The sequence below is a fragment of the Sceloporus occidentalis genome, unplaced genomic scaffold (genome assembly GCF_023333645.1).
Source record: "Sceloporus occidentalis isolate IW3139 unplaced genomic scaffold, rSceOcc1.0.p SCAF_92, whole genome shotgun sequence".
NCBI classification, from domain to species: domain Eukaryota; kingdom Metazoa; phylum Chordata; class Lepidosauria; order Squamata; family Phrynosomatidae; genus Sceloporus; species Sceloporus occidentalis.
In genome coordinates, this window is record NW_028317072.1 from 2,240,001 (window position 1) to 2,263,955 (window position 23,955).

Below are 23,955 nucleotides of genomic sequence, written 5' to 3' on the forward strand. Positions count from 1 at the left end.
GTAAGAAAAGGCTTAGGAGTATGGGGCTGATATGCTCCATACACGCTAGGTAAAGGAGGAGAGAGTAATTGTGTCCAGTCAACAGTACCATCAATTTACTGGATAAGTAGTGTGCTTAAGGAATTTATAACCTGGATTATATTTCTAACATTAAATGTTGGTTTTAAGATTTTGTGTAATCTTTTTATATACTTGATACTAGTATTCTCTTTCACTCTCTTATGTTGGATATTGTCAGCTTGCAATGTTCTCAAATATTTGCAATTTTCATCCTGAGTGACACTTGTAATGATATTGTCATTGTGGGTCTTTAATCTTTCTGACTGAACAATGTTACCTCTATTTATTGATAGTGTAGCACATTTAGGATTGCGGGGAGAGAAAGAAAACAGGAAAGGGAAAAATACAAGAATGACTGACTCTAAAATTATCACTAAATCTTTTAGGAGGAAATTGGTGGAAACTGTCCAAGAGCAGCTTTGGATGCTAGTAAGAAGCATCAATACTGGATGCTGAAGTGACATCCTTTGTTCATGATTCCTATGTAATATCTGCAATAGGGATATGCTGAAATGTGAGCTCCCCATGCATCTGGGGATTCCACCACAAAGTTGTATAGTTTCCATCCTTACAATGTTAATGATTCAAGATGTATAAGTGACTCTTTTGCTAGTTCTTTAGAAGAACAGGCTTGAATCACACTAAATGTCAGTCTAAGAACCTTATCTCATTCATTTTTCCCCCGTTACGGGAACGGGAAGGAAACACTTAGGACCGCGCGTCACCATTCGGTGCTGAGGGGCACCATTTTACTTGGCTGGAAGACTTTCGACCCAAACATTTAACACCCCTTAGCACTGAATGGAGTCGGCTTGGGGCCGGGGAACAGAATGGGGCCATTTTGAGGACACTTTGGTGAGCAGTAAATTCCATTTTTTCTTGGGCGGGATACAGATGGGCAGGGGAAGACGTCTTGGAGGTGTATTCTGCTGAATACGGAACCTCCAGACCGCCCGCCCCGGGGGCGTGGCTCAGGTGTATGGGGCTTCCACATGGGGGGGCAGTGAAGACGCCTCACCTGGGGCCATTTCTGACCCGCAGTTTCCAAACCGCCTCCTCGGAGGACGCTGCAAAGAGAGAGGCAGCTTCCTCACGGGCGGCCAAAAACGGGGCTTTTTTTTTTCTTTTGCCGGCTGGCGGATGCGCAGCTGCGCAGCTGCGACGCTCAGCAGCGGCGGCAGAAAGCTTATGTGCACATTTAAAGCGCCCAAGCCCCTTTAAAACTTTTTCCCTCGCCCTGCCCAAGAACAATGGTGGTCTCCTGCCAGCTGGTGATCAGCTGGTGTTGGCATCCTTGTCCGCTTGCACGTTGCCAATGTCACCAGCATCATGGATGCCTCCTCTCCTTTGGTCCCCACGCACTTGCTGAATCTGCAATGCACAGCCACAGCTTTCGCCGCTGCCACCGCTGTCCCCCTTCCGTCCCCCATCACCTCCCTTGTACATATGTAAATATTTAAAGTTTTAGGGGTTTTTAGGTGAAAATGGCACAGGAATGTGTGTAGGGGTTCACTTTAAATTCCAAACTTTCCCCGATTCTAGCAGCACATGCGTGCGTGTTGCTCTAGGGTTAGGGTTAGGGTTAGGGTTAGGGTTACGAGTCTTAAAATGCGCTGCAGCTGTGCTGCAGCTTCCACACCTGCATGGCAGCTGACGCTGCAATTAAAGCCTGACTGCAAACTGCACATGTTCCAGGACCCCGACTTATTATGCGACGCAGCAGACACGGAGCTTTTAAATGGGCAACTTAAATTAGCAGCGTAACAATTCTGGCATACCGGTGCGGCAGCTTACAGACGGAGCTGCGCAGCTGCGCATCATACAAAAAAGAAGCGGGGAAAAGCAGCACCTTTTTAATGCCGCTTCTTCCCACTTGGGGCGTGCGGGCGGCGTGTTCATGGCGGCATTCAGGTAAGGGCCGTCTGAAGGCTCTACCTTCATGACATCATGAACACACCCCTTTTTGCCCGCCTTGGTGATGCGTGGCCCCAAGTATCCCCTTCCCATTCCTGTAATGGGAGAAAAATTCATCTGATAAGCTTCTAAGTTAGCATCTTACTGCCCACAGCCAATATTTCCCCCTTCTCTGCCTTTGAAATGTTGAATAATTTAGGACAGGATGCTGGATGTATTGGGTCTGCTTAAAATGTTCTCTGACAGAGAGTCAAGGGATGATTTACTACTTGCTGGAGGGCTAGTACTACCATATTTGGGCTTGGGAAGGAACATCCTTCTAGTTCAAATGAACTGTTGGCTCAGATGGGAGTTGGGAAGGATTTGTTTTCCTGCAATATGTAGCTTGTTTGTGATCTGGCCCTATCTGATCTCTAAGCATCTTGGCCAGTTCTCCTTGTTCTCTGATCATGGAACCTTGTAGTCTGATTATTATGTTGGTTAATATTTTGTGGGCTGATATGTAGTTGTTCTGGCTTGATGCAAGGCATTGGGCTATATCAGGATTGACCAACTGCGGCTTCCCAAATTTATTTATAGCTTAAAAACCTTATCAGCCATATCCAGCATCCCCAGTGGTATGGTCACTTGGGAATTGCAGTCCAAAAACAACAGAAGTGTCATAGCTGCCTGCCTCTCTTCTGGCCTCTTCTGCTTTCATGATTCACTAAAGCCAGATACTCCTTTACTCTTCTTGTGCTTTTTTTTTTTTTTTTTTTTTTTTTGCTTTTTTTTTTGGTAAGAGGTATGTAGTTTATTAATGTGTCTTTCAATTTCAGTATTTCCTATAATTTGCTTGTAATTGCCATGGCTGTTGAGAGACACCAAACAGCTTAAGTCATTTGAGTGTTCAAGAGATGAACATTGTGTGATTGTAATGTTGATAAGTTTAGTTAAGAACCAAAGAGACACAGTATTTTTCTGCTGTGGAGGAGAACATGCAAATTATATTTTGTATGTCTCAGGGAATCTTTTTTTGGTTTAAATATTGTTTACAGTAAAAGTTGTGTTCTAAAATGGAATTTTGAAAGCTACAGCATATTTTTAAAGTAAGCTTTGCTCCCCCCCCCCCCCCCCAGTTACACAGCCAAACAATACCAGAAATGTACTGAGGGTAACTATTTTTTAAACTTATTTCTCTAGTTTTCTTTCTTTCCTTTTTTAAAAATATACAATGCAAAGCCAAGGTTTTGAGACATATCTTTTTTTTTTTAATGAAACAAATATAACAGCAAAATTCTATTAGGATTGGCATCCAAGAGCTTTCCTGAATCCAGATGGGTGGGATACAGCATCTGGCTCTAAATCCATACAGCCAGGCTCCACCAGTCACACATCTGACTTAATTAGCTAAGTAAATTAAAAGAGATATGGATTAAATGAATATGTATAACTAATGAGGGCTACACTAAGGAGTGGGAGATTACCTGGAATATTTGCAAACCAATAATCTGAAGAGATTAAAAAAAAATAAAACCACTGTGATCTTTCTGTTTTTAAGGAATAGAAACACATTCGTCAAATTCAGATTACTTGTAAATAGAACCATTACATAGCTCAATTTTCCCCCAGCTGCCACCTCCCCCTAAACTCAAGACAGCGAGTAAACCAATTGCCCCCAACAAGCTGGGTACTCGTTTGAGCGACCTCTGAAGGATACCAGGCTGGGTTGAACCTAAGCCCCTGGCTGGTATTGAACTCACTTGTGGTTTGTGAGTGGCTGCAGTATAGGCATTTAACCACTGCACCACCAGGGCTCACTGTTTACATTACATGAAACAAAACTTCCTCCATTCCAAATAGACCATATCTTCTTTCAGTTCAACTCTTTATTCCCTGCAACATTTCATTTTTTTTCTTTCAGTATTGCTCTGTACATGTCTGTACAGACATGCCCTGAATCTAAAGCATTATAGGTAGAATGTCCATTTCCCTTCCAAATGTTTCTGGATGTTCGGGTGTTTTGCATTATGTGTTCATTTTTGTCTTTTGTGGGGAAAACCCTGAAATTCTTTAATAAATCAATTAATTAATAAATAATAAAGGGGGCACTTAATGGCCACTTAATGTTGTTCACGTTATATTTGATGTTAAACCTAGGGTTGCCATCATGGAGGACCTCCAAACCGGGACAAATGTAGGACCAGGTTTGAAAATGTAGGACTTTTTTTTTTTAATTTCCTGGCTAGGAAATTTAAAAAAAAGTCCTACATTTTCAAACCCTGTCCTCCTCCTCCCGGCTTCGGAGGACGCCTAGGCTCTCTCCCAAGTCGGGAGGAGGAACAGGGGCCGCTTGGAATCGCGCCGCGGTTCCAGTGGCCTCTTCCTCCTCCCGGCTTCGGAGGACGCCTAGGCCGCCTCCCAGGCCGGGAAGGGGCGCGGGGAAGCTTGGCACCGTGGCGATCGCCTCGGTGCCAGGCTTCCTCCTCCTCCTCCCGCCCTGGGAGGGCTCCTAGGCCGGCTCCCAGGCCGAGAAGGGCGGGGGGAAGCCTGGCATCGCGGCGATCGCCGAGGTGCCAGGCTTCCTCCTCCTCCTCTCGGCCTGGGAGGGAGCCTAGGCCGGCTCCCAGGCCGAGAAGGGCGGGGGGAAGCCTGGCATCGCGGCGATCGCCGAGGTGCCAGGCTTCCTCCTCCTCCTCCCGGCCTGGGAGGGCTCCTAGGCCGGCTCCCAGGCCGAGAAGGGCGGGGGGAAGCCTGGCATCGCGGCGATCGCCGAGGTGCCAGGCTTCCTCCTCCTCCTCCCGGCCTGGGAGGGCTCCTAGGCCGGCTCCCAGGCCGAGAAGGGCGGGGGGAAGCCTGGCATCGCGGCGATCGCCGAGGTGCCAGGCTTCCTCCTCCTCCTCCCGGCCTGGGAGGGCTCCTAGGCCGGCTCCCAGGCCGAGAAGGGCGGGGGGAAGCCTGGCATCGCGGCGATCGCCGAGGTGCCAGGCTTCCTCCTCCTCCTCCCGGCCTGGGAGGGCTCCTAGGCCGGCTCCCAGGCCGAGAAGGGCGGGGGGAAGCCTGGCATCGCGGCGATCGCCGAGGTGCCAGGCTTCCTCCTCCTCCTCCCGGCCTGGGAGGGCTCCTAGGCCGGCTCCCAGGCCGAGAAGGGCGGGGGGAAGCCTGGCATCGCGGCGATCGCCGAGGTGCCAGGCTTCCTCCTCCTCCTCCCGCCCTGGGAGGGAGCCTAGGCCGGCTCCCAGGCCGGGAAAGAGGCGGAGGCTGCTCCTCATCGCGGCGATCGCCGCGGTGGGAAGCGGCCTGCTCCTCCTCCCGGCCTGGGAAGAAGCCTCGGCCGGCTCCCAGGCCGAGAAGGGCGGGGGGAAGCCTGGCATCACGGCGATCGCCGAGGTGCCAGGCTTCCTCCTCCTCCTCCCGGCCTGGGAGGGCTCCTAGGCCGGCTCCCAGGCCGAGAAGGGCGGTGGGAAGCGGCCTCCTCCTCCTCCCTGGCCTCGTGGAGGCCTTGAGGACCCCGCGGCCGGAGCTCCGACCGCGGAGCCGCCTCTAACGCCTCGCTGGGGCCCGGGAGGGAGCGTCTCCGCGGCTGGAGCTCCAACCGCGGAGAGCCTTCCCAGGCCTCAGCAAGGCCTTGGCGCCGCCGCGGGGCCTGAGGTGGCCGCGGTGGGCGGGGCCGTCCCGGTTTGGGTGCCAAACCGGGCCGGGACCGGGACAGCACCGCCCAAACCGGGATTGTCCCGCCCCCCGGCGGGATATGGCAACCCTAGTTAAACCTCAACCAAATTTAATGTCACAAGTTCCCATATGATCAGTCATACTTCAGGAGATGAGCTTGCAGTCATATAGAAAAGCTTTAACTGAAGACCATGCCTACTTGAGTGGGCTCGAGCACTTAACACTGCTTCTTTTGCCACATGTCACAGAGGATGAATAGACTAGAATTTAGTTTAATATTTGCAGGTTTATGGCTTGTTGGTTCACGAGAACCCAGGTATTGTAAATTAAAATAAACCCTGTGTTAATTGCTAGATGAACCATCTTCAAATGCTGGACTATTTGTATGGTTTGTTTAGCAAAACAGAATTTATTTTCCCTGGTTGACATGTGGCAAAAATCCAGGAAGCTGCTAATGTAACACTAAATTCTGGTCTGTTTCTCCTTCCAGTCATGTGAAAGGAAGAGGAAAGGACACAGGAAGTGTGGGAGCCTGGCAAACCATGCAGACTCATTTTTGTTCATCACATAACCTGAAATTATGGCCAACAGTTGCATACAGATACAATCATTTCCTGTTAATACTTCAGCTATTACAGTTTACCATCCATGGCTTGAAAATGTTTTTTTTTTTTAAAAGATTCCAAAAAGCAAACCTTGATTTTGCCATTTTATATGTAGAACAGCATTTTACTATGCCATGGTATATAATGGGAATTGAGCATCCCTGGATTTGGCACCCACGGTGTATCCTGGAGCCAACCCCACCAATTCACTGATTTGAACCTCTATTATATAATGCACCGAATCTGTTGCTGATTAGATATGCAACCTCATATTATAGCTGCACATTTCCCTTCACTGAAAAAAGTGGTGATTATCCACTGGAATGAGATCAAGTTACTAGATTGTGCTGATTTAAAGTGCATGAGAATAGTTTTTTACACTCTTTTCACCCCATCTCCTATGTAAGGAACTGATTTTCTGCCTTCCAAGTTTTAAAGTACCTTGACCCAAAATGATGCTTGCTATTGGGACATCTGTGTTTTCAGTGCTCTTTGATTTTCTTAATATCTTTCCTGGCTTTAGCCAAGTATTTTATTTTTTGAAGGATTACTGACAGGTGTTCATGCTAGTAAAAGGTGGCATTATAAATGCTTTATCCATTCATTTCCTTCTGGATAATTTCCTATTGTATAATCTCAACGTGCTTTCCTGTTTTTTTTTTCTTTCAAAAATAACCTCTGGCCTAAACTTCCCATTCATCAGCTTAGAATGAAAGTGGCACTTTGGCTATACAATTGCTTTTCCATCTCATTTGACATTACTCGTCAATCCTTTCAGCATTCTTTAGTTTTGCACTGCATCAGTAAATAAACAGAAAATTCTGGTTGATATTCGGCTCTATTCATGTATTGTACTGTCCTTCTTTCCTAGACTTTTGTGCAAAATAACTATGATGATTGTTGTTTCTGTGTTTACCTTGATAACATTGTTGGCATGTTTTTGAGGGACCAAAACATTGTACTAACAGAATATTTTAAAGGAAAGTTCAATGTTTAAAAAACTGAGAGCAGCTCTCATCTGTTGTTTTTTGTGTGGCGAACAGAGTAAGTCTAATATTAGTCCTATCTACTGCAGATCCATTGAAATTAATTAATTGTGATTATCAAGTTCCATTCATTTCTGGGGATCTTCCTAGATATAACTAATGTTGGAGTTAGGCCAGTACAGGTTGTTGTTGTTGGTGGTGGTGGTGGTGGTGGTGGTGTTGTGTGCCTTCAAATTGTTTCCAACTTATGGAAACCATAAGGAGACCCTATCATGGGATTTTCTTGGCAAGATTTGTTCTGAGGGGGTTGTCATTGCCTTCCCCTGAGGCTGAGAGTATGTGACTTGCCCAAGGTCATTCAGTAGGTTTCATGACAGAGCTGGGAATCAAACTCTAGTCTCCAGAGTTGTAGTCCAACACTCAAACCACTACACCATGCCCAACACTCATAAAACATAAATTGCTTTTGTTTTTAGGCTTAGGTCCCCTCTCCAAAATATCTTATTATGTATATATATATGCAAATATGGGTATTCCAAAATCAAAACAAAACAAAAAACTCCAAAATCCAAAACACTTCTGAACCCAATTTGGATAAAGGAGACTCATCCTGTAACAATAAAGTTCAGTTGGACTCCATACAAACTATAGTACTATTCTGAGAGCAAGCAAATAGTTTTGCCATTCCCAAAGCAAATGTCTTTTGTTCATGACAGTGGCAACAACTGGAAGAAGGCTGTATTTCATTTACACAAAGCTGGATTTGTTAATGGTTGATATGTCTGTGTATGCAAGTCTTTGTTTTGGAGTCCTTTGGTCTTATCATGGTCTTATCAAAGTTTACAATAAATCTTCAGCTATTTACTGAAGTAAATGCTGCCTTTAATGCCTGGGAAATGTTTACCTTTAAGCCTATCTATTACTCACTATTCATTAAGCAGTGAAGTGTGTACCACTGTTGTAGTTCTCAGTCCATTCTTTCCCTATAACTCTTTGTTCTTAAGATAAATGTAATGAAAAGAAATATTTTACCAGTTCCGTTTCTGTTTGTCACCTAAAGATAAAACTGTGTGCTTATATTATTCCCACTACTGGCTGTTGGGTTATTTAAAAAAAAGATCCTGAAAGGGCAAGTGTTTCTCACCTCTCCACGACTGCCTTGTAGTCTGTTGTTGTTAACTGCCTTTGACTCATGGTGACCCTGTGAATGAGACACCTCCAAGACACCTCAGCCGCTCTGCTCAAGTCTACAGACTCAGGGCTGTGTCCTCATCGCTCACGTCTATCGATCTTATATGTGGTCTTCATCTCTTCCTACTACCTCTACCTTTCCAAATATTATCATCTTTAGCGAGTCATGTCTTCCCTGGCTTGTCCTCCCTGGCCCAATTTAAGAAGGATTTAAAGACCTTCTTATTTCATCAAGCATTCCCCCCATGAACATCTTTTTAGGGCCTCCCTCCTCTTCCGTGGCCATGAGGAAGGGCTAATTGGGGTTTTATCCTTTTTATTGTTTTTATTGTTTCTTTGATGCACTGTTTGCGCGCGATTTGTTGATTTATGTATTTTTCACTGTTGTAAACCGCCCTGATCTATGGAAGGTTGCGGTATATAAATAAAACTTTTATTATTATTTTTTATTATTATGACAGAAGTATGACAGTCTCAATTTAGTGTCTTGGCTCCTAGAGAGAGTTCTGGCTGGATTTGTTTAGGACCCATTTATTTGTCTTTTGAGCCATCCATGATGTCCACAGAACTCTTCTCCAACACCACAGTTCACATGAGTTGATTTTTTTATCAGCTTTCTTCACTGTCCAGCTCTCACACTCATATACTGTGTTGGGAAATACGATAGTATGGACAATCCTAACTTTAGTGTTCTATTGTCTATTTTTGCACTTCAGGATTTTGTCTCATTCTTTCACAGCTGCCCTTCCCAGTACTAGTCTTCTGCTGATGTCTTTACTACAATGTCCATTCTGATCAATGTTTGATCCAAAGTATGGGGAAACTAACTATTTCATTTTCCTTGTCATTTACATTGAATTTGTGTAAATCCTCCATGGTCATTATTTTTTGTTTTCTTGTAATTAAGAGTGTGTGTGTGTGTGTGTGTGTGTGTGTGTGTATAAAATCACAGAGGTGGAAGAGGCCACAAGGGCCATCCAGTCCAACCCCCCTGTCATGCAGAAACTCCCAGTCAAAGCAACCCTGGCAGATGTCCATCCAGCCTCTGTTTAAAGACCTCCAAAGAAGGAGACTCCACCACTCTCCGAGGGAGTGTGTTCCACTGTCAAACAGCTTGTACTGTCAGGAAGTTCCTCCTAAGGCTAAGGTGGAATCTCTTTTCTTGTAGCTTGCATCCATTGTTCTGGGTCCTATTCTCTGGAGCAGCAGAAAACAAGCTTGCTTCATCCTCAATATGCCATCCCTTCAAAGAGTTAAACAGGGCTATCGTATCACCTCTTAACCGTCTCTTTTCCAGGCTAAACATACCCAGCTCCCTAAGTCGCTCCTAGGGCATAGTATCCACACCTTTCATCATTTTAGTCACTCTCCTTTTGACACACCCCAGCTTGTCAACATCCTTTTTGAATTGTGGTGCCCAGAAATGGACACAGTATTCCAGGTGAGACCTGACCAAAGCACAATAGAGTGGCGCTATTACTTCCCTTGATCTAGACACTATACTTCTATTTATGCAGCCTAAAATTGCATTGGCCTCTTTAACTGCTGCATCACACTGTTGCCTCATGTTCAACCTGTGTGTGTGTGTGTATAAAGTTCTCAGAATGCTGTGGCCAAAAGCACTACATTTTTACCTGCAGGAAATTGCTACTGCTTTCTGGTCTCAACTTTTCTACTTATGCTAACTTATCCAGTAAAGCCAGAGGGTAAATTATAGCCCACAGGCTTCTCATGGGATGCTCAAAAGCTTCTCTCCCATTTATTTATTTTGGTTTACTAGTCATTTAGTTTCCCTTCTTTTGGAAAGTTTTCTTTAAAAATGTATCTGTCATCCTTAGCAGGATGTTTACATTATAAGCCTATTCCTGTAATGTCCTAGAGGTACTACTTCTGCTACAGATTTGATCTATTAAAGATATCAGTCAATAGATATTGTTGTGATAGTTGCTTGTTTTTTACTGGTCCCTCTTCCTATGCCTATATTATTATTATTATTATTATTATTATTATTATTATTATTATTATTTATATGCCACCCAATCACTGTGAATCCGGGCGGCTTACAACAGAGGGGTTAATAGACGGTTCCCTGCCCTCAGGCTTACAATCTAAAAAGACATGACACAAAAGGAGAAGGGAATGGTGGGGGGGGGGGGGGAGGATCAGGTCCATCATTCTTCTCTCCCTCTGAGGCCTGGACCAAGGTAGATGGATTGGAGGGAGGGTTCTTCTTCAGGCTAGCCCTGATGGAGCTGGGCCAACCCACTTTCCCCCCCCCCACACAGGCCGAAAGATGACAGTTATGGAGGGAGGAGCTTCTTTCTTCAGCCTAGCCCCGATGGAGCTGGGCCAGCCTATTCTCTCCCTCCCAGGCTGAAAGATGATAGTTATTTAATTAATGTGTATCATTCATTAAAAATAAGGAAAATCATTATTGAATCCTTGCCATTACATTGTTCCTGCCATAGAATCATAGAATCACAGAGTTGGAAGAGACCACAAGGGCCATCCAGTCCAACCCCCTGCCATGCAGGAAATCCAAATCAAAGCATCCCCGACAGATGGCCATCCAGCCTCCGTTTGAAGAACTCCAAGGAGGGAGACTCCACTACACTCCGAGGGAGTTTGTTCCACTGTCGAACAGCCCTTACTGTCAGGAAGTTCCTCCTAATGTCGAGATGGAATCTCTTCCTGCAGCTTGCATCCATTGCTCCGGGTCCTAGTCTCTGGAGCAGCAGAAAACAAGCTTGCTCCCTCCTCAATATGACATCCCTTCAAATATTTAAACAGAGCTATCATATCACCTCTTAACCTTCTTTTCTCCAGGCTAAACATCCCCAGCTCCCTAAGGCGTTCCTCATAGGGCAAGGTTTCCAGATCCTTCACCATTTTAGTCGACCTCCTTTGGACACGCTCCCGTTTCTCAATGTCCTTTTTGAATTGTGGCACCCAGAACTGGAAACAATATTCCAGGTGGGGCCTGACCAAAGCAGAATATAGTGGCACTATTACTTCCCTTGATCTAGACATTATACTTCTATTGATGCAGCCTAAAATCGCATTGGCCTTGTTAGCTGCCGCATCGCACTGTTGACTCATGTTCAACTTATGGTCTACTTGGACTCCTAGATCCCTTTCACATGTTGTCTCCTTAAGCCAGGTGTTCCTCCATCCTCCCTGTTGAAATTCATTTTGTTAGCTGTGGCCCAGCTTTCTAGTCTATTCAGGTCATTTTGAATTTTGATCCTGTCCTCTGGAGTATTAGCTATTCCTCCTAATTTGGAGGAGAAGTCATAGGTTAGACCCATAAGGAGAAGCCATAAGGAGAAGTCATAGGTTAGACCCATGAAAACAGCTTTGCAGGAGCCAATTGTTTTTTTTATAGATTGCACGTGCAATTGGAGTGCTTCACAGAGCTTAATTTATCTTTTTTAATTTTCCCCTGGCTGTGCAATTCAATTCTGGCATCATAAAACAAAATGTCTGTCATTATACAAGATGAAATATCTGAAATACAAGACAGGAACAAAGATTCCCCAAATGAATTTTCAGAATTTAAGCTATCCTCATCTACAACTCATGAGAATTATGTGGCTCTCTGGATGTCATTGGACTCTAACTCCCAGTAGGCCTTGCTGGTGGGGAGGGGGTGCAGAGAGTTGAACAACATCTGGAGGACTAAATTATTCCCACCCTGCTCTAAATTTAAGATGCTAAAGCTTGGAAACAACTAAAATTGAAAATCAAGTTTTAAACACATACTATAGATTTCAAGTAGGCATGATACAACAACATAACATGGTGTCTTTTAGGCACTACAAGATGCTTGCTTAGTTGGACTGTTTCAGCAGACTATCACACGAGTTACTGATTTGTGGGCTTAGTTCTCCTAGGCTGCATCTGCACTGCAGAAATAATGCAGGTTGATACCAGTTTAACTGCCATGTCTCAGTGCTATGGAATCCTGGGAACTGTTGTAGCACCAGAACTCTCTGACAGCAAAGATGTCTAAATATCTCACATAACTTCAGTTCCCAGAATTCCACAGCATTGAGCCATGGCAGTTAAACTGGTGTCAACCTGGATTATTTCTGCAGTGCAGATACAGCCCTATTTGGTATGACAGACATTGCTTTTCATCTGGCAGAAGAAGATCAACAGTACAAAGATAAATTGAACATGTCTCAGAATGTTTTTAACCCATGTTGAAGATGTCATGATAAGGGGGGGCTCCTTTTTAAATATGTGGTGGCCCTTAAGAAGGTGAAGAGTTAGTGGGCTAAGATTTATATCTTAATCCAAAAAAAAATTAAAGGTAAATATTGTAATATCACGAGAAATATTTTCATTAGGCATTACGGGGAAAAGGGCATGCATGGTGGCTCAATGGTTAAGCTGCTGAATCTGATGGTTGCAAGATCGACAGGTTGTCAGTTCAAGGCCCAAACTCTGCATGATGGAGTGAACTCCCGTCACTAGTCCCAGCTTCTGCCAACCTAGCAGCTTGAAAGCATGTAAAGGTGCAAGTAGAAAAATAGGTACCATTTCAGTGGGAAGGTAACAGTGTTCTGTGGGGTCATGCTGGCCACATGATCATAGAGTTGTCTTTGACAACACAGTCTCTTTGGCTTAGTAATGAAGATGAGCACCACCCTCTACAATCAGACATGACTAGACAACCTTGTCAAAGGGGAAACCTTTATCTTTTTATGGAGAAAGAGCTAGAGAGGAAATATGATTACTTCTTTGATATATGATAACAGCAACAAGAATACTGTTTGCTCAAACTTGGAAATGGACTGAAGCATTGGCCATGGAAGAATGGATTGTTAAAGTTACCAAGTTAGCCCAAATAGTCAAATTAATGTGGGTTGTAAAGGATAAGCCAACTTCAGATTTTTTTGAAAGGTTGGAAACCATTTATGGAATTTTTTTTAGCAATAAGAAATCCGATGATGTAATAATCTGTGTTTATGCTATTTAGTAATTTTAGTAGGATTATTTAGTTGGGAAAAATGTTTTTTTTTCTTTCATTCTGGTCAGGATGTGTGGGAGAGCAGCAGATGCCTGTTGTATACATTCGTTATATGCCCTTTCCCCCTTTCTGTCTTTTTTCTCCTGCCTTTTTGTTTTCTGGATGTCTGTTACTTTGCTTGCAAATCAGATTGTTTGTGTTAGAATTGTGTTTTTTTTTAAGGGGGAAAAAAAGGGGGGGGGAGAAAAAAGAAAAATAGTACACAGATAAGTCTACACCTTAAAATATGGTAATATACAGTGTTCCTGACACACAAGTTACCTCCCTACCTGTGGAGTGAATAGTTTAAGGATGGCATTAAAGATTCAAGGAACTTCACAAAAGCAGGTACCTTCCTCCATGCTGCTCCATTTATAGAGCAATGCATGGAAACCAAGGAGCAGCAGCAAATCACAACACCTTCATCAGTGGCTTGGCCTTTTCCTCTTTCTTGCAGAGCACACAGGCTGCCTAAGTAGGATGTTCCAGACTGGTTGCTCTATTTTACATCCACATTGAGTTTGGATGGGGTGAAGCATTTGATATTTCATAGTCTGGAACCCTAGAACTAACTGCTTGTGTTTACCTGAAAACCAGAACAGTTGCCCCGTCAGGGGATCTGTTGGTACCCAACAAAAGCAAAGGGGCAAAAGCAATATTTGAACATTTCATCTTTTTTTCCTTTTTAAAAAAGTTTGTGGAGGTTAAAAGGAAACAATTTGTTGTTGGTGTTTTTATAATTTTAGAACTAATTCTGTTTGAATTTGGCCCCAAGCAGTACTTGTTTTAAACTGGTAGGAAAGGTCTCTTATATCATAATTTCAAGAACATAAAATACCAAAGTTTTGCCCAGATGAAGGAATGGCTAATACGAAGTTATCTGTCAAAATGTTAGCAGCACAGAGTCTGTGTATGTCTCAGTGGATGGATGAAAAGAAGCTGCTCTTCTAGCATTACTGTCTAAGGCCTGTTACAGACTGCCAAAATAAAGCTGCTTCGGGTCTCTTTGGAGGTATGCTATTTAAATGATGCATGGGTCCTAAGAGTCTGGAGTTCACACCAAAGCCACACTCCATTCCTAAGCACCGGAGTGCAGCTTTTGGTGCAGCTTCCGGATTCTTAGGATGCATGCATCATTTAAATAGCATACCTCCAAAGAGACCCGAAGCAGCTTTATTTTGGCAGTCTGTAACAGGCCTAAGTTAGAATGGTTTGCTTCAAGCGAGAAATTCTTACAATGCCTTTTCTTTCCTCTTTTTGCAGACTCCAGCCAACAGGCCCGCTCAGTATCTCACAGACCTTACTACACATTGCCTAATAGTAGCCATGAGAGGCGTTCTGTCCTCACTATTACTGAGCCCCCGCGTTTCCACTTCCAGGCCAAAGGAAAAAACATCCGCCTGGATGCCCATTCTCGCAAGGCCACCCGGAGGAACAGTTTCTGCAATGGCATCACTTTCACTAACCGACCCATTCACCTCTATGAGAAAGTGCGGCTCAAGCTTGTCTCCGTGCACCATGGGTGGAGTGGGGCGCTACGCTTTGGCTTCACCACTCACGATCCATCACTGATGAGTGCAGATGACATCCCAAAGTATGCCTGCCCAGACCTGGTAACAAGGCCTGGCTTCTGGGCCAAAGCTTTGCCAGAGAGATTTGCGCTAAGAGACAACATCCTGGCATTCTGGGTTGATCGCCATGGGAGAGTTTTCTACAGCATCAATGATGAAGAGCCAATTTTGTTTCACTGTGGCGTCAAAGTCTCTGGGCCTCTCTGGGCACTGATAGATGTTTATGGAATCACCCATGAAGTGCAAATACTAGGTAAGTATGCATATTTTTTGTAACAAAATTTTTCTATCTATATGCTAATCTTTTCTACAACCAGATATGTGCTCACAGAGAAGGCAATTTTAAATCAAATTTTGGGGTTTTATTATGAGACGGCTACAGGTTACTTGTCTTTCATTTTACTGTTTGCTTTCTGATTGAACTTAACTGTGTAGAAGAAAGCCAAGACGGCCATGGAAAGTACCTAATGCTGCTTACTTTCAAAAAGTTTCCTTTTGTCTCGCCCATCTGAACCTTCTCATTTTATTATTGGCACTCAAATAAAACTGCTGCTTATATTGACAACCATAAAATCCCAATACTAAGCTTTGCATTTTTATTTTCTTCTAGTCAGGTCTACTTAGAACTTTCACTCCCCTAAGTGTATTCACTCCTCTGGCAGATGAGCTCCTTACAAAATGAATGGAGATTAACATTGCAAGCAAAAAAGCCACATGAATATATAATTTCAACTTATCTCCCAGCTCTTTAAACCCTTGAGAATGCTTCCTCTTATCTTTTACTTGGGGAGTGATGTAATCTAATCATTGTTTGCAGCATAGAGCTTTGGTTCAGTTCCACTGGGATATGTTTATGGCAGCACCTCAGATCACAGTGCCTGCCATATGTTTTAACATTCAGCTTCTACAATTCCCCCCTGTTGGTTGTGTTAGCAGAGTCTGATGAGAGCTGCAGTACGGAATATCTGGCAGGCACCAGGCTGGGATGGTCAGCAAGGAGCAGGTCTTTACTTTATTCAACTCCATCTTCCATATAGGATTGCAGTTGAGTCCTTCCTGTTTCTTCTTAATTTACAGCACTGGGATTTACAGAAGAAGCAGATGTTAAAAACTGCACAAATAATCCCAAGAACTATGTCTTCTGTTTGGGTTAGGAATGGTGTTGTGCAGCAGCAGCCTCACCAGAGCTTCCATTGTAGACAGAAAAGACAAAGAAGGTGGTGTGATTTGGGACACAAGTGACCAGTCTTAGAACCTCCACAGTAATTTCAAAACCAAACCCATTGCTAGCTCTTGCATGCTTTTGAAAATACCTTTACCTTTAAGCTTGTACCTTTAAATGACTGACAGCACCCTCTCATGAACCAAACCTCCACTTGAAAATGGGAAACCTGTAATCAGGCTTTTGCCCTCTCATGGTTAAATGTATCACCCAGCTAAAGTGCAGAAGATTCCTTATCCCTTTTCTCATTTCTACTTTCCCTTTAACTCTTCCCCACCCAGAACTATTTTATTTGGCACAGAGAGATAGCAGTTAAATTGCAGTTTACTGTCTGCCAGTCACTCCAACACAGCTCACAAGTTTTATCTGCAGAGCAGGTTTTCCTGAAGCAAGCAAATGGAGGTCTGACTTTGTACTCTTTCCTATGGTGCCAGTTTGGACTGTAGTATACCTGGGCAGCATGGTACACATACATTGGCAACAATTTTAAAAAACAAGGATGTCACCTTTGCCAGAAGCTGCTCTCCTCAAGTCTTAAATAGCACATCTTCTACATGGACCCCCTTGATAAGGTCCCAGTTCAGTTGTGCAGGTGTCCTTAGTATGAAACAGGGCTAAACCTTTGGCAAAGTGTGCACCAGTGACCAAGGAGCCCAAGGAAATGAACGGATGCCCTTTGCACTTATGCTTTGGCTTCACAATTTGCCAGGAGAGTGCTATGACTCATCTTCAAGGTCCGTCCTTTCTCTCCTTTGTTCAGGCTTTAGATCTCTTTATCTCCTTGGAGAGCCACTTAAAGCCTCTCACATTACATTCCTGCCCTATCAGGGTTTTTAGAAAGCACAGCACCTAGACACAAGAGAAACACCAGCTTCTCTGCTTATCAGAGAACTCTGGAAGGGACAGCAGTGTCGTAATGCTCTTTGCACGAGTTTGGAAACTTTTCCGAAGTGTTGGCTTTTTCCTCTCCTTAAATCTATCCCATTTAGACAAGAGATTTATTGCTCTTGAATTATCACCTTGTCCTCCAGAATGATAACTTGGCTTCAGTTACTCTTACCTATAAGTATAGCTCAATGAGATGTGATTGTGGACTTATTTTTGTCCTATAGAGACAAGCTCCTGAATACATATTTACAAAGCACTAAGGGTCTTTGGTGCCGCTGCCTGTGATGCATTTGCTGCCTCGGGTCTTCTCAGAACATGCTCTTAACACATGCCTCGGGTATACTCTGGGGTTATCGGAATAAAGCCAACATCATTTACCCAGCTTGATCTTTTTGGTGTCAATTTACTGCTTGTATCTGCTGTAGCTCTAGAGTTGATTTAACAAGAAGGATTAGGTATGCTTTGTCATCTTATTGTGGGCATAATTGGAAAAGATAATTTTGATGGAGAGCTCTGTAAGTGACATGATGAATGCATTAATGGGACTTGTCTCAAATGGTTTAAATTAGAGCACATAAAATGGTTTAAATTTTTAAAAAATGGTTTAAATTAAATTAAACAAATGGTTTAAATTAGTGCACATAAAAACCTGAGGGTAAAAAAACCAACTCTACCAGTACAACATCCCCCCCAACCCAACTCTCACATTCTCCAGCCTCTTTCCCATACTATTCCCCAAGAAGTTAGAATTCAAAGTTCCCCAAGGAGAAATACAAGGTGTTTTTTGGCTGAAGACTGAACAGACACTGAGCAATATGGCTCCTGTTGGGAACATCCAAATGTCCTAATTCAAAGATCTGACTAAAACATCCAGCCCCCCCCCCCCCTCATTGTCAGCTCACAGTAAGAATGAGTAGGACAGTTAATACAGAGTGATCTGCTTCTAGATTTGTTTTCTTGACATCTGATGCTATCAGATGGGACATGGTTCCAAGAGGGTGTGCTGCTTGCTCACATGGCCTGTAAATAACAAAGAGGCTAGTGTGCTTTGAAACATTTTAAAAGGTCACTACTTTTAGCATGCAACATATTACACAATTTATTATTAATGGTCTCTAAAGTGATTGAATGCTTTCTCTTTCCAGTCCCTCTTACGTGAATTAAATTGGCAAGGACAAGCAGAGGAGGGAGATGGGACATGAAAAGGAATATTTTCTCTCCTTAACAAGAAAATAAGAGTGTGCAAAATCTGTTCACCCTTAATTCAGGGAGGGGAGGAGGTCAGAAATAGACCAATTTTTCCATGTGAACCTCAATTTTCATGAATGCAAAACAGAGTGGTAGGGAATAAGAATTCCTATGCAAAGCATCTAGAAGGTGGTTTCTATGGACTCTAGAGACAATAATAGCATATTGACTTGGTGGGACTTTGGTTAATGGAAAGATTCTTCACTGCTTTGTAAATGATGTACTTCCAGATATTTTCTTCTACCCTTAATGTGGCTTTGTTTTAAAGAACCAGAAAAACAGCTTGACTGGGAAGATGGTCTTCCCCAATTGGAACTGTCCAGATGTGTTGAGCTACAATCATCCCCAGACAGCATAGGCCATACTGATGGTGGCTGAGTTGTAATCAAAGACATCTGGAGGATGCCATATTTTTTTATGGGGAAGGAAGCCAGTAATGAATTATCAGGTCTAGCCAATAGATAACTAGCCAGCAAAAGCATGTTACTGTTTTCAGCTTGTTTCTAATACAGTTTTGCTTTTAAAATTTCACAGACAGCATGTTTGCTGAAACGATGACTTCTACCCGTCTCAGCAATGCACGACTCAGCACTTGCCTTCCACAAAGCAGCCATGATTCAGCCAATTTTAACAACAATGAACTAGAGAATAACCAAGTAGTGGCCAAAATTGCCAATCTGAACTTGAGTCGTATGCCTGGGCTGCCAGCAGATAACCACACCATTCCTTGCTGCCCCAGCAGACGGCAGCTTGCCCAAGTGGTGCCTGCCTTTCTGGATACCGATCTCCGTTTCCACCCTACCCGGGGGCCTGACATCAACTTCTCTCAGGACCGGATGTCTGCCTGCACCAACTGGCAAGAGAGCAATAGAACTTTGGTGTTTTCTGACCGACCGCTGCACATTGGTGAAAACCTCTTTGTAGAAGTTGGGCACCTGGGACTGCCCTATTATGGAGCTCTCACATTTGGCATCACCTCTTGTGATCCAGGTACTTTACGGACCAATGAGCTTCCAGCAGATCCAGACTTCCTTCTGGATCGCAAGGAGTACTGGGTGGTTTGCCGAGGATTCCCAGTCCTCAACAATGGTGACATCCTCAACTTTGTAGTCTTGCCAAATGGAGAAGTGCACCATGGAATAAATGGGATGAGTCGTGGGATGCTGATGTGCGTGGATACCTCACAGTCACTATGGGTGTTCTTCACAATCCATGGTGTCATAAATCAGCTCAAAATATTAGGTAAGTCCAGTTCAAAAGTAAATAACTAGAACTAAGTGAAAAGGGCTAGTGAAATAAGGCTTTACAGACATCTGGAATATTATCTCTCAGTTTGGTTCATTGGGCCCTTGTCTATTTCTAAGGAGTTTATTGCATGTAATTTTCACACCGACCCAGGCACGGGACAGGATCGGGCTGGAATGGGTTAAAACTGATTTTACCACATGCAAAATTGCTGCTGTACTACCGCCTGATCATCATCCGTCCTCCAACAGTGCTCTGGCAACTGATTTTGGTACTACGGAAAGGTGATGGTTGGGTGGTAGTACAGCAGCAATTTTGCATGTAGTAAAATCAGTTTTAACCCGTTCCAGCCTGAGCCCATCCCGTGTCTGCGTCAGCGTGAAAATTACATGCAATAAACTCCTAAGTCTCTTAGGCAAAAGCAGCAATTTGCATTGGTGTTGCTGAAACATAAGCTTATACTTGGGGAACTATTTGTCCTTGTTCTTTCAATAAATTGAAATTCCTGAAGCTTGTATGCAAGTTTATGTCTAAAGGATACGTGCAGAAGGTTGAGGTGGAATGGATGAGATTTTACTCATGTCAGGAGAAAGCATGAAAAAAGGGGAGCCGTGGTCACAGCACAGATGCAATGATGCAAATTCTCCTTGAGCACCAGCACTGCATTTTTATGGGCAACATCCTCAGGACATAGATCAGATCATTTGACTTCTATGTTTCTGGTTGAAAAGAAACATTGGTTTGATGACTCTAAATCAAAGCATAGCATCAGAACTGTCTTTGCATGATTAGCCCAAGATGTGAATCCTCTTCCCGAGAGCAGCTGACCATCTTTGTCCTCTAGCCATCTTAATCTTTGTCCACAGCATCTGGTACTGAAATGCACTGCCTTTGGCTAGAGAGGCTCCATTTAGTTAGCAGAGCTGATCTGTTTTGATTAGGCCTCTTGTTTCATTTGTTAGCCCTCATGACATTAGGAAGATGTAGGCTGCATTATCTTCCATTATGGGGGGTCCTGCATTTGGAGTGCATGGAAAACGCCGTGATAGGGTCACCATAAGTCCAAAATGACATAACAATAGCAACAACAACAAATAAACACTGCACAGATCTCCCCCCCCCCCCCCCCAGTTTTTTGGTGTACTAGAATGAGTGCAGTAAGAGGATTTAGTAGACAAAATGCCAATTTAACAAAGGGGGTCTCAGCTTTCAGTCTTGCCAATCAGACTGGGGCCCCTACAATCTGAGATTGAAAACGAGAGTGCCATAACAATGCAATTAATTAAGGCAAAGCTGGGACCAAAGGAATCTCATTTTCTTTAAATAAATTGGCAGCTGAGAACAAGGAACAGGGTACAGCCAGAACTCTTGTAAAAACCCATTGCAGAGATTAAATAGATGCTGTTATCCCAGTGTACTCAGTTCAGCATTTTAATATCTGAGAGATTCCTGTCCCAGTACTGAAGCCGAATTGAATGTGTATTTTGTATTTTCAGGCACAGTGCAGTCCAGTCCAGTGACGGTCTCCCCCTCAGGATCCCCTGGAGGCTCCCAGTATGACAGTGACTCAGATATGGCTTTCAGTGTGAACAGGTCTTCTTCTGCTTCTGAATCATCCCTAGGTAAAGGACACTTTGCTTTTCCCTCTGTGCTCTTGTAGCTGGAGTATTCACAACCTGTATTCTAAGAACCAAGCCTTGCCACTTGAGTTTTGCCTCTTCTGAAAGAGGGCACATTACAATAAATCCCTGCTGAGGGAGAGAGGGAAGTACCTGCATTTCCTCAGGGTGCCATTTACTAAGATGACAGGTTGCGCTTTAAAACACACAGAAAGTAACTTAGAGAATCATGAAAGAAACAATGTCCAAGAAATGGAAGCACAAAGTACTGCAGGGGTAAGCAACAGCCTGTGCACTGTCTGTTTCTTTGGCTCTTCATTCCACCCCAGACCTTCCTGGACACTCCCACTGATGCCCCTCCCATATTGAGGGATCAGAAAAAACCTCAATAGGTGACTTGAAGGTACACACACACAGCCCCTGCCCCAAACCTCAGAAGAGACGAGGCCCAAAACCATATGTGGGCTTCTCATCCCATTCCTGTTTTGATTTTTGGAGCATTGCAACCTAGGTTGGTCCTGTGAAGGAAAACTGGTCTTTGGACCTCAGGACTTGCCCCTCTCAACTCAAACAACAGGATAAATTTGCTCTTGTTCTCATATGCTTCAAGGGTTTCCTTGGCAAGGTTTGTTCAGAAGAGGTTTGCCATTGCCTTGCTCTCAGATGTAGATTGTGTGATTTGTCCAAGGTCACTCAGTGGGTATCTGTGGCTGGCTGGGGATTCAAACCCTGGTTTCCTAAAAAATACTAGTCCACCTCCCAAACCATTACAGCACAGTGTATCACATGAAATCTATGCTGTGATAATGATCAGTGGAAGCTCCACCTTGTCTAATCCTGGCCAGTGAATATTTCAGGAAAAGTGGAATAGTTGGGTTTTGTGGTTTCAGGCCCTATTTTTTTATTTGGCTCCAGTGGAATACCAGTTTGGATGCTATTGAGACCTCTAATGAGAGATAAGGCCACAGCTAGGGTGCCAGAGCAGAGAAGGCCGTTTTCCATGTCCTCCTACTTTATGGTTTCTCTTGAAGGTTTCTCTTGAAGGTAACTGTTCTGGTCAAAACACTAACTGCTGCAATTTCGTTGATTCAACTTTGGACATGCATTCATGGAAAGCCTTCCATAAAGTGCCTTACAGTAGTTAACCTGGAAGGTAGAACCAGCATTATGTAATGGTGTTGAGTATTGGACTAGATCTCTTGGAAACTAGGGTAAGTCACACTTTCTTAGCCTCACAGGAAAGCAATGACAAATCTCCTCAGAATAAATCCTTCCAATAAATCCAGTGATAGGCTCTCCTTAGGGTTGCTACAAGTTGGAAAAGTCCTGAAGGCACATGATAACAACAACAAAAAGTCAAATTTACACTGCGGACTACTGTGGCACACATTGTGAACATCATATGGAGATTAATATACATGTCCCCTGGGGAAGACGTGTCTTTGCTATTGCCGAAACATGAAGTTTTCACCACCATTCTGGCACCTGGGTAGGAGAATTCCCACTGGATAGAAAAGGAGGAGTATGCCAGATTTAGACCAGCCTGACCACTAATCTCCAGAGACCCATCCTGAAATATGCCATTAACGTAAAATGAGATAAATTATAATATGAAATTATTTACATTAGAAGTCATAATGATTTAAGTAATCTAACATGTTTGAAAGAACAGTTATAAAATTGACAAAACAAATGACATTTTTCATGCTACTACTGAAATCCCCAAAAGAATAAAGTTCCTACCTATGAATGAAATACAGATTTTGTATGCAATGAACCACAGCTGGATGAGAGCCAAAGCTACTTAATCACTCATCATGACCTCCTCTGCTCTAGAAATATTCACAGCTGGTCCATGTACTTAGCTACTTCAGACCAGATGCTCTAGAATTATGTTAATGGAATTTTGGATGACAGAGTGTCTTCTGAACTGTACTCCATGGAATCCTGGTTCAGATGTTCTCTGTTTCAAAACAATTTCTTAATCTTGCATTGGCAAATTGAAAATGTTGCCACCCTTAATGAAATAGAACAAGGAGACTTTTATATTGCATAACCACCACTAATTGCAAGTCGGTTACATTAAATGCAATTTATTATTTTTAAGTCTGTCTTTCTAGATAAATATATGTATGTGTGTTGCTGCATAAAGCTCACCTGAATCTTTTGTGATATATGGGCAAGGATTCTCTTTTTCAAGGAGTAATTCCCACTGGTCTGATTGCTTTCCATACCAGGCAGTAAACACAGTATAGTTGACAGTGGTTTCTTCTGCAGCTGCAATAGGAACAAATCATTATGTGGAGGTCACATAGCAGTTTCCCACCAGCGTCATACTGTGTGCTCTAGAGCTTTAAAGATCTCTTGGAAACAATGGCCTGTTACAGACAGCCAAAATAAAGCTGCTTCGAGTCACAGTGGAGGTATGGTGTTTCAATGATGCATGCGTCCTAAGAGTCCAGAAGTCGCACCAAAGCCACGCTCCAGCCCTAAGGACTGGAGCATGGCTTTGGTGTGGCTTCTGGACTCTTAGGACTCATGCATCATTGAAACACCATGCCTCCACTGTGACTCGAAGCAGCTTTATTTTGGCTGTCTGTAACAGGCCAGAAAGTAGTTTTTAAGAGTGCAGTGACAGTCTGATACAGATTTTGCTTCCTGCAAGGGACACACACCTTTCTCTTGTCCCGTTGTCACATCTGTGACAAAGTTTCTGCAAGTTTTTCAAACACTACAGAAAA

The 23,955-nt window shown here is 43.5% G+C and overlaps 1 protein-coding gene across 3 annotated transcripts in view; it reads left to right on the forward strand.

The window, feature by feature from the left end:
• The window catches only part of NEURL1B (neuralized E3 ubiquitin protein ligase 1B), a 75,169-nt gene that overhangs the window by 46,359 nt on the left and 4,855 nt on the right, over positions 1-23,955 (forward strand). For all 3 annotated transcript variants that reach the window (XM_089496690.1, XM_089496691.1, XM_089496692.1), the window contains 3 exons: positions 14,685-15,245; positions 18,885-19,592; positions 21,092-21,217. In XM_089496690.1, coding sequence (XP_089352816.1) covers positions 14,685-15,245; positions 18,885-19,592; positions 21,092-21,217 — 1,395 coding nt within the window. The remainder of the gene's footprint in view (positions 1-14,684; positions 15,246-18,884; positions 19,593-21,091; positions 21,218-23,955) is intronic.